This window comes from Leptinotarsa decemlineata, unplaced genomic scaffold (assembly GCF_025532065.1).
Source record: "Leptinotarsa decemlineata unplaced genomic scaffold, Ldec_3_MD MMD2_tig00003335_RagTag_RagTag, whole genome shotgun sequence".
Lineage (NCBI taxonomy): Eukaryota > Metazoa > Arthropoda > Insecta > Coleoptera > Chrysomelidae > Leptinotarsa > Leptinotarsa decemlineata.
The window spans coordinates 4,534,309-4,546,422 of NW_027412587.1; the positions used below are offsets into that span (position 1 = coordinate 4,534,309).

General features: G+C 35.5%; 1 protein-coding gene across 4 annotated transcripts in view; it reads left to right on the forward strand.

Moving 5' to 3' along the window:
- The window catches only part of LOC111508054 (acyl-CoA Delta-9 desaturase), a 40,236-nt gene that overhangs the window by 20,222 nt on the left and 7,900 nt on the right, over positions 1 to 12,114 (forward strand). For all 4 annotated transcript variants that reach the window (XM_074177985.1, XM_074177986.1, XM_074177984.1 and 1 more), the window contains exon 2: positions 3,738 to 3,964. In XM_074177985.1, the coding sequence (XP_074034086.1) occupies positions 3,748 to 3,964 (217 nt within the window). In that variant the 5' untranslated portion in view covers positions 3,738 to 3,747. The remainder of the gene's footprint in view (positions 1 to 3,737; positions 3,965 to 12,114) is intronic.

Sequence of the window (12,114 nt, forward strand, 5' to 3'; positions counted from 1 at the left end):
TGTACTTTTCATATTGATGTTCATAAATATTAATAATGTAATAAATGTATGTAATACATACATTTCAATTCCTCATCGAAAAAAAGATAGGATCTTTCATATAAAGAAACTTCATTGGAGCATCCCTTGTTAATGTACCCCTTAAAGGGGGTACATAAAATTTGTATAACAATTTTTTTCACAAGCACTAAAGAAGTTACAATATTGAAATTAACCTGGCGTTTTGTACTACCAAAAAGACACTTAGCCAAAATTTTATTTGGTTTTCCCCATGGTTGTAAGGGGTGGAAAACACAACCCCTAAAATTTATTTCCAATAGCATGTTTCATTCTAAACAAAAAATGTCTCGTGGGTTTTTTGCCCAAAATAAACCGGTTCGCAGCAAAAAATCATTTTACGAACAACTACAGAGATACATCGTCATAAATGCGAAAATACGAAACTAATCTATCTAGTAAGACGCTATTAGCGATAGTGACAATTAAATTGATATGACGCTATCAGTTTGTTAATTTTCGAAATTGAATTATTACTAATTGTGTGTTGTTGTTCTGTTTTTAATTTGTTACTTTAATAATTCACTTGTTATTAAAATGGCATACACAAATGAGGAAATGGCTGATATACATTACGTTTACGGACTGTCGCAGGGGAATGGGTTAGAAGCTTCTAGAAGATATGCTGAAATGTATCCTCAACGGCAGCATCCTTCACATAGAATATTTGCTCGACTTCATCAACGATTACGAGAATATGGTTCATTAGATAAAAGAACGCAGGATTGTGGTCGCCATCGAGAAGTACGAACACCACAGCTTGAGGAAGCAGTGCTTAATTTGATTGAAGAACAACCTACTACCAGTACTAGAAAGATTGCTTTCCAGCTAAATGTTGATCATATGACGGTATTTCGAATTTTAAAGGAACAATTCTTATACCCTTACCATCTCCAACGAGTAAAGGCACGGTTACCGCGAGACTTTCCGAACCGTCTTGAATTTTGCAATTGGATGCTGAAAATGATTAGAAGAAATTGTGACTTTCTGAATTCACAGACGAATGTAGTTTTTCTCGGGACAAGATTATTAATTTTCATAATTACCACATATGGGCTGATGAAAACCATCACGCTATTGTCGAAACTAACCATCAAGAACAGTTTTCTCTTAACGTGTGGTTCGGAGTTATTGGGGATGATTTAATTGGGCCTCATTTTTACCTCCTCGATTAAATGGTGAGGCATACGTTCAATTTTTAAGAGAAGTGCATCCAGTACTGCTGGAGGAAGTTCCTTTGGGCGTCAGAAGGGATATGTTTTTTATGCAAGATGGGGCTCCCGCCCATTTTAGTCAAGTAGCACGTCAGTATTTAACTGAAACATATTCAAATCAATGGATAGGTCGAGGAGGATCACAGAACTGGCCCGCTTGGTTCCCGGATCTCAATCCTCTCGATTTCTTTATTTGGGGCCATTTATAGCATTTGGTTTATCGTACTCCTGTTCGCGATGTAGAAGACTTAAGAAACCGCATCATCGATGCGTACAGGGTAATCAAAGGGACTCCAGGAATATTTGAGCGAATACGTGGCTCAATGCGCCGACGTCTAGACGCATGTATAATGTCTGAAGGTAGACATATTGAACATTTACTATGATTTCTACATGTTGTGTGTTTTGTTATTAATAAATTAGTTTTGTTTATTACCCTTTAATCGTTTAATGCAGGTACTAACTACAAAATTACAATAAATCCAGTTCGCATTTATGACGATGTATCTCTGTAGTTGTTCGTAAAATAATTTTTTGCTGCGAACTGGTTTATTTTGGGCAAAAAACCCAAGAGACATTTTTTTTTAAAATGAATGAGGCTATCGGAAAACATTTTTAAATGATAGACAAATAAGAAGACAAAAAGTTACATTGTAAATAAATTTCAGGGGTTGCGTTTTCCACCCCTTACAACCATGAGGTAAACCAAATAAATTATTGGCTAAGTGTCTTTTTGGTAGTACAAAAGGTCAGGTTAATTTCAAAATTGTAACTTTTTCAGTGCTTGTGAAAAAAATTGTTATACAAATTTTATGTACCCCCTTTAAGCGGCTGTATCTTAACAAGGGATGATCCAATGAAGTTTCTTTTTATGAAAGATCCTATCTTTTTTTGATGAAAAATCACCTCCTTAAATGTTTTAAATTTATTCAGTTACTCCCTGTATATGCATCTGCTATGTAATGTTGCCCCCTGCAATGGCCAGAAGAGTTACAGAGGTTCTCCTGAAACAGTGACCTATGTAGCTCTTACACCATTTTGCAATCAAGCTGGGAATTTCTCCTATTTTATTTAATTCCACATGTTGGTTGATACATACTCCTCTTGATTATTTCAAAAATAATCTGTCAATATGATCAGAATTTGAAACAGTAAACCTTCTTATGCAATAGGTTTTCGTATCAGGTATTTTAATAGTCAATAGTCAAAATTAGGACAACCTACAAATAAAAAATATTGAAATTCCTACTAATTTTACAAAATTATGATTACCTATATCTGTACCTTATAAATTTGTTTCGTTATCAGCATCTTGAATAAATTTATTGATATCATCCCTTGATAAAACTTTAGATTTCTTTTCTTGGTATCCGACGCTTTTGTTCTTAATGGGCGGGACCAATTTTGAAAACTTTCTTATATCAATATTTTCTTTAACATTCAGTGTACTTTTCAACATTGAATAGATACTCCATAACGTAGAAGGTTTTATAATTTCTTAGATATATCTAATGGGGTATCACTACCACTATTATGATCAACATACATCTTCTTGAAAGTAACTTGAAATTGAAGAGAAGTATTATTTAGTTATTTTGAACTTATTTTTTTCAGACAGGAAAATTTTTGAATAAGATTTTACTGAAAACATTGAATAATATTTTCAAGACAAGTCGTTTAAAAGCGATAAGTTATCGCCACAAAAAACCACGCCAAGAAATATTTATTTTTAATATATTCCAGACAATGTAAATTCACCTTCACAGTTGTACAAAACATGTTGTTTTATTTGGTGCATAAAATTCGTGTTTCCATAGCAAATTCGAGAGAATAATTCAGTAACTGACGTCATATCAGTGACGTCACGACGTGACAGACGTGTAAAAATTGTTACAAAGTACTGAAAACTTCAACAAGCCTGACATGAATGTGAAACGTTTTCCAATATTTCAATTTTCAAATCACGATTGAAAATTTATGAACAGGAAATGCTACACAGATGTATTTTTTCAACAATAGACTTTTTCATCTGAATATGTGGATATTGTGTTACTAACTGTACATATGTACATATTGTTACGTTTTTCCCCGTGGGTTAACCAATAATTGACTAACACTGCATAATCAAACTTAACTTTATTTCACTTCAAATACAATAAACACTTCAACTTTTATTCGAATGTCTATCGCCTTAATAGATGGCTTCGCGTACCGCACTGTAACTTCCACTTGACTGAATGCGCAAGAAAATTTCGCCGAAATTCCATCAAAATCGGTAGCATTATTCTCGCTGCGTCTAGAGCGGCAGCGACCATTACATTCGCGCGTTCTTAGCTACGCCATAATTGGTTTATGGCCACCACTGGCGGCCGGCTTCATTTTCTTTAAGGCATGATTTATAACAATATGTTTAGATGTGTGTTTACTAATTAATTCGACATACTAATTAATTCTTTTGGATTCCAGTCAAACAAATATGGCGCCAAACACCTCAAACATCCCTACCGGAGTTCTGCACGAACACGACGACGAGGTATCAGCCAACTTTATCCCTCCGGAAGTGGTAAAACCCAGCGAGAGGAAGCTGATTCTGGTCTGGAGGAATATCATTCTCTTCGCCTATCTCCATGCAGTGGCCGTTTATGGTCTCTACCTTATGTTTACATCTGCCAAACTCGTAACGTCCATTTATGGTGAGCATATGATTTTTTATTTCAAAACTTGAATATGATGATACTAATAATAATGTCACAGAGAATGTTTTGCATTTTCAAAAAAATCGTAAATCACGAAATGAACCATCACACAAATTGTACATGAAGGTTTAAAAACCAGATATTTCTGATACGAATATTCGTGATTTAGGCCATCAAAAACTTTGGATACTTCCAAGAAAATACTTATGAGTGTTTGTGATCATTTGTTGCATGAAGAATGTATTACTTTTGATATACTTGATACACTGTATTGTTCGTTCAAACCTTTGTGAGTTTGTTGCCAACCGACCGTTTTGTTTTATCTTTTGAACAAGTCAGATGTACATACAGTCCACTAAATTAAACAATTAGAATTGAATCGATTTTCAATACAAATCAAAGCTACTTACACACAATAACGAGTATTTCGTTATTTTTAAATGGCTGAATAATTTTGTGTGATCTGGTATTGAAATCTGCTTTGTCCCATAATCGTGACTTGTCTCTAAGAAAAAAACGTAAATTAATACCAATATTCCATTGTTTAAATATTTGTAGGGCCCGTAGTGGTATCAACAGGTCATTTAGTAGGTCGATAATTCCACTTCAATAATCAATTTTTTATTCGTTATTCATAAAATGTGCATGGACAGATTCAATTTGACTGTTATAAGTACATCTTTCTAGAATATCATGTCAACTTTGAATAATGGAAAAATATATTTGATTTACTTGAAATATTCATTTGAAAGCCATCCAGGTGAAGATTCTGAAATGTATTTTTCTTACTCTTTTTGTTAGTCTTGTTTGAAACGAAAAAATTTTTCTCTGTCTTGAAAGTCTAAGCAATACTAGGTGTTGGGTCATATTGGCGAAGGCGCTACAAGACAAGATAGCCCTCTCTCGGCAAGAGAGGATATCGGAGGAAAAGTAACATTATAAAAATGTTTCAATAATTGAATAAAAAATATTTAAGCGACATTTTATTGTGAGACTTTCACGGGACAGTGTACAAAACAGCAATCCAAGCAACTGCTTTCATAGATTTCTGTTTATCAATTCATCATTTTCGTGTCATCTTTATCGATATCTACTTTTTCGGTACTATCTGTCTATGGGTTCAGAAACTTTACATTTACTTTCCATTGGAACACATCAACAACAGCATCCAATTGTGTTATAGACAGAAGACCCCAAAAAATTCAACTTTCCCTCGTATAATTTATGTGATTTATCGATCCGTTTTAAAAGGCAATAAACCTTGATGTAGGAGGATATTATAGAATGCTCAGGTGGAATGTTGCGCAGGTACGTGTGTCATTGCAACTAATAGATTGAACTCATGTATGGTTATGAAAATCGGAAGTAATTCCTTTGAGGACAAAAATAGATTGAAGATGAATTATTATTGCATGTCTCCTTTCATATCTGTAAGGTTATACAGAGTGAAGGGTAAATACAAGAAAATGTTTAATACACATTTGGACTACAAGTTTCAAGATTGGCAATTGAATAATCGATTTACTCACCTGAAGGAAAATCAAATATTGGTTGTTTCAAAAGTTTTGTCAGTTTTTGCCTGGTCCTGGTTGGCGAATGTTTTACCGGTGAGAAAGTCATCGAATTGATTGAAAAGATGGTAGTCGCTTAGCGAGAGGTCTGGGGAGTATGGTGGGTGAAGCTCAGTTCGTTTAATTATCGATTTCCTCACAATATAACTCTGCTGTGATGGTTGGGGCCGGTTGCGGGAAGTTATAGTGAATCACACCAGTCGCTGACCACCATACAGTAACCATGGCCTCTTTTTGGTGGGTTTTCGTCTTAGTGAAGTGCATCGGTGTCCAACCACTGTCTCCTGTTGCCGTGACGATCCGATCCAAAAAAGGATCGTTTTGGTTGCGCAAAAGCAGAGAAGAACAGAGCTCGAATCGTGAGTATATCTGTCGATCATTCAGATCGTGGGGCATCCACTTTTCGAACTTTTTGACCTTTCCAATACGTTTTGAACCATCAAATACCGCATAGGAGGTAACGCCCAGTTCTTCTGTCGTCCCAGTCCCCACCAGGGTCCTCAAATCCTCGTTCTGAATTACTGTAGGTTGACCACTTCGAGGCTGATCTACAAGGCTAAAATCTCCGCATCGAAATTTCGCAAAGCAACGTTGTTGATTAATGACATTGTCAAATGTCCTTGTTTAACACATTGCTAAATGACTGATTGATTAGAATTCGTTGAGAAAATATGGTCGAAAATCGCTTAACGACATCATATAGTAATTAACTGACAAGAGTCAAATATTTAAAAATTAAGTATAGAGTACAACATTCGATATCGATCAGTGTAAACCACGACACAACAGAATAAATATCTATTGAGATCTGTATCTGTAGAGAAGGGAGGGTGAGTGTAAGCCCACAGCACTTAGGCCACATGTGACCCATGTACATCCTCCCGAGGAGTTGTTCTCGCCGAACACACAATCTCTTATTGACGATAACTCCGGACACTCGCATAGGACATGCCTGACAGTTTCATCTTCCTGTTCACACGTCCTGCCTAGAAGTGTGTCCATTAGCCCCATATTATGGAGGTGTTTTCTTAGTGGACAGTGGCTAGTCAGAAATCCTACTGTTAAGCGTAGATTTTTCCTGGTCATTTCCAGATATTTCTTCGGCGCCAGCTTCCCAGGGTCGCCCAGGGCGACGAAGCTGGGAAGCGAAGTCATCATGGCGTACGTGCCACGGGGTCCTAAAATTCTTAGTACAGCCGCTTCCTTGGCTAAAGAGTCGGCAATGCAATTACCTTTACTCCTGTCGTGCCCTTTAATCCCCCTCAGAATAATGTTATTATCTACCGAGGCTTTGGCTAAATCTTGATGGACTCTAGTACTAGCCCTAAGGTAACACGTTGTCTGTTCAAGGCTAATAGGGCTTGTCTGCCATCAGTGCACACTGTTATGTTTTTGCCAGAAATTTCTTTCCTGGTTATTTTTTTTGTGGCGACTGAGATACCAGCCAGTTCTGTTTGAACCACGCTGGTATTTTTTCCCATTCCCCACTTTATCCTTAGGCTTAGTGATCTGGAGTGCTCTCTACATCCTGAGCCTTCTATTTATTGAGATATGGAGCTACAAAAACCCAGGACATTGAAACGAATAAAACTTTCTAACAGTCGTATATTGTTTTTTTCAATGATTTTATTAGATGAACATCTAAAAGTTTTGGTAATCCTGTATCACATCGCGTCTTGCGTTCATAAGGTTCAAATGCATCCGAATCTTATTCACTGGTATCTCTTTTTCGCATTGTTCACCATCGCTATTGGAATCACTACACTGGAAAAAGTCTGCGTTGTTATCACACTCGTTATTACTATTAGCACTTGTCCAAGGACACCACATTTTAAACGGATAACTAAAATGTTAAATAATTATAACTGCACCAATATCGAATTTCAACACTCAAATCGCGGTCAGTTCCTGAACTGAACACGACGGCGATAACCATACCCGCATTCCCCGATTTCTATTCGTCACCGTGACTTTCAAATTCAATTTTATGACTCTTCAGCCAATCATAAAACTCGGTTAGTAAAAAATATCCAATACGAACCACCAATTCTACGGTCCACGTGGACTACTTCGCAGGCGGTTCATTTCTATGTATTGGTTTTTTTGGCCTTTCAGAGTGCCGCTAACTTTAAGTATGCACAATATCGTTTACTTCGACTATACCGCAAACATTACTCTTAGAAATGAAATGTATAGAATAACGTAGTGTTAGTATATAGTTTGAGTGTATGCATACTTGCTAGCTTGGGCCGACGGCCAGTTTACAGGTTTCAGGTGCTAAAGGTAGGTAAAAATAGTACTCACCTTTCTTAAATTCTTAGTGCTAATTTTTATGTATCTTTAAAAAATATTATTAAAAATTTTTAATCAATACTGCCAGACTCATTTCGGCGGCGGTAATTTTTACCAAACGCTTTAAAGCTTTCAAAAAAATAATGTAACTTTATATACAATCTCAATCTTGATTTTCATAAATGATCCTTAGGGAACTAATTCAATAATTTTGAAAGCAGCTGGACCAATTAGAGGGGCTAACATCACCCCAGACACACTCAAAGACTCGCTATGTGTATGAGCGCGAGCGTGATTGTTAGGTAGTTCTATAACTTAGTTTTGTAAAATTTGTTATTAATATTCTAACGGGGCTTCACTAATAATGAAGTAAAATGTGTTCCCGCTCAATTATATCAATAATTACTGCATGATTAAAAATATATACATTTGAACTCATAATGAAACTTATGAACGAACCGTTGTTGAGTTAGAAAAATGTTTCTCATTGGATAAACTTGGTAAATTTATGATTTAAACGCGAATCAATTTAATAGAATAGTAATTCAATTGCATTTTGTTATGTGCAAAAAATAAATTCATGGATAGAAATTCCGAAATATTTTTTTATTCACATAGTCATCATCATTGATGTTTGATAATTCATCATCTATCCAATGTTGGTATTGAATATCTTCATCATCATCTTCAGTATCTTCTTCTGTAAAAAAAATTCTTGTAAGTAATTCAGTGATAGAAGAATACCTGATTCTTCCTGAAGAGCTCGGTAATTGGTCCCCATCGAACCATTCAACATGATATCGTGTATCTTCCAATGTCCACCTATTATTTTCAGGGCTGAAAATAATTGGCTCTTTCATATGGGCATTACTCCAGAGACTAACGATGTAATTAGCTGGTTTAAACTGCTGCAAAGGCAGCAGTTTAAACCAGCTTGGTGGGAAGCTGCTACCATGAAAGTTCTCAACATTTTTTCTGTTGAACTCTTCACTGATTTCGGAATTCATGTAAGAATTCAGGAGTAGTTGAAGTCAGGCAGCATCTACGTCAATTATTTCTGTGACGTTGTAAACTTCACAAATGAATCTCTGTATTGTGTTATAAATTTTTCTCTATTTCTAAGTCACTGAATAAATTGGGATCGCCGAATTTCATGAATGTTTTCTGATACTTTTCCCTTTTTTTCAGTATAATAAATGGCATTTGAAATAACAGGATTCTTCATTCGCGACACCTGATCAAAGTACCGAATAAAAATTCGAGGAAAGATGAAATACCAAGTTTTTTAATGAACAAAAATTTGTATATTGAAGATACCAAAAACCAACTGCTTGAAGTTTTACAGACAAAAACATTTGAAAGAGTATATGTCCTTGAGAGTATTGCTGAAATGTATGGACACACCATACTGAGGCTTCCCCTCTGTTTTTGTGTTTTCAATCCCATCGAGTTATTGAACACAAATATTGTTAGGGAGTTATGTAAGCAAATTCATTTCAACCTTGCATAAACACACGGCAAATTGCTTATTGAGTCAATGATTTAATTTACTTGTTTTCGTGAAATAATACTTTTTTACAATCTTGACTTTCTGATATTTTTTTTAATGGAAAGTAATAGATAATAAACGATGCACAATATCTCAATTATTTCTTGGCAATGCAGTGTACTATTTTTGATCATTATATTCTTTCATAATCATTATTGCAATTTATCATAAAGAGTCCGACGTAACTACACAAGAAGCTATACAATATGGGATGAATTCTTTGAAAAATATTCGATGCTTTTACTAAAAATACCATTATCAACATTTGTTTGTATTTCCCACAATTCAACACAATATTTTCTTTTGTGTTAATTGAATTCTATCATGAATTGAAACGTTTAAATTATGTTTTCACACTGCGAGTGAAGGTTATAATATAAAATAGTTTTAAAAATTGCAAAATAATGTTTTATTGACAAAATGTTGTAAAATTATTCTTTTATGGTGAAACTTTGACCTCTTTCAATGAATTTATTCCATGTAAATAATTTATGAAATAGGCTGTTATGAAATCAAAGAAGTGATACGTACAAACTTCTGGATATCATGAGTTGCCAATTATAACTTCTTGACCTGCTGACTTTGGTTCATTTTTTACGTGTTCGACTTGTGCTTGATATCCTACAGTTTTCCCAGCGAGTGGTTTATAACACCGGAAAAATTAGGATTTGTACTATTTTCAGAACATTTTTATCTTCCCTCATTTTTATATTTTCCATTATACGAAACATGTGGAACATTTCCAAAGGAAGAAAACGAATAAAAACTCTATATAGTGCATTTCTTTAATGTCCCCCCCATTTTATTTTTTGAACGGGTCAACTGAAAAAATTGAAATTTTGGATAATGAAATTAATGCATGAATACTTTATTTTGAAGTAAAATTGACAGATGAAACTTTGAAGATGGCGACTGGGCGCCATCTGGGAAGAAAATTTAATGGAAGGGGGGGGGGGTTTGTGACGAAAATAACCCTAGAATATGAAGTCAATATCTTCAACTACTACAAAATAGCGGAACATTTAATAATTCACTGAAGACAAACACATTAATATCGATATTTCTAGAAATATTCCTTTTTATCTACCATATGGCAATTCCAAAAACCCGATAAGGTTTGTTGTTATTTTTTACTTATAAAAACAACAAGAAATGTCAATACGACAATGAACATCATGGTTCAGTTAGAATATTCTCATTTAGTTTTCAGTTTTACCAGTAGAAAGATACCACGTCAACAATCTCTAAAATTATCACTTATCGTCCATTGGAAGAAAAAATTGAAACGATTTTTATTTACGGTGCGACGCGTAATTTTCACGAGACCGAAAGGATTTTCAATGAATGTTTTCTGAATCGTCCTATCTGTAGAAAATATTTGAGGGACCTTGTATCCAAATTCACAACTACCGGTATTGTGCATAACAAAAAACCCCCAGGTCATCCGTCCATTCTGGAAGAACAGCAAGTGTAAATAATTGGCGAGATGTAGTAAATCCTGAACAGTCTACTTATTCCATCGCGAAAGTTTGTGTCTCCTTCTACTGTGTGGAGACTTTTGAAGAGGAATAGGTATCATCCATACAAAATTAAAATAGTACACCAATTAACTGAAGACGACCCTGATCGAAGAACCAAATTCTGCGAAATCAAGACGGAAACCATTGCAAGGCTTCCTACCTATCCCCACAATATTTGTTTTAGTGACGAATGTACATTTTTTTTAAACGGCAATATTCACAGACAAAATTGCCGTTATTGGAGTGACACCAACCCTCATGTTTTCCAGGAAACACATACCCAATATCCAGAAAAAATTACCGTTTGGGCAGGAATATTGGAAAACCATATTGCAGGACCGATATTTATTGATCAAAATTCAACAGGGGAACTGCATTTGAATATGCTGAAAACTACTGTTGACTCTTTCATCACTGAAATCGTCGAAGCGAATCCTAATGAATTCGATATGGATATTGTATTCCAACAAGATGGAGCACCACCACATTACTCCAGACAAGTGAGAAACTATTTGGATACTACTTTTCCCGGTGGTTGGATTGGCCGTCGAGGTCCTATAGAATGGCCAGCCCGCTCGCCAGACTTGACACCTTTGGACTTTTTTATGGGGCTATTTGAAGCAAAAGGTGTATAAAACTGAACCTGCTTCAAAATTGGATATACGTCGGTCCCTGTATATACAAAACATTGTTGAATCATTTTCGTGTTGCCATGTTAACAATTGCAAATCCGCGACCTTAGAAGTAACCGATCGGTTGAATAATACTAAAAACAATTCTTATCGTCGAGAAGAGATAACCTGGACACTCTGCAAACTCGTGAGATTGCACGATGCGTGGCCGCTTAGATTAGAGTCAAATCATCCGACGTGCATGATGATCACGTACACAACAACTGATAAAATTAACTGTATGGCGGGATCGAGCGATACAGACGATCCGGAGCCTCAGTTGGGGACGACACCCAAGATGAAACGCGAACGATTCCACAAATTGTGTATGGTTGAAGTTGAGGTCTGGGAAATATACAGGATGTACGTGGCATGTAGAGGCAATTTTGAATTATACGGAATATATTTAAAAATACTTGTGCTCTCATGGGATATGGCATATAATAATAATAATCGTCGTCAAAGTTCAACTCAGCACAAGTGCTACTGAGTTGCTCTTCTAAAATAATCTCATATGTTGTGAGTGGAAACGAAACTGTGAATA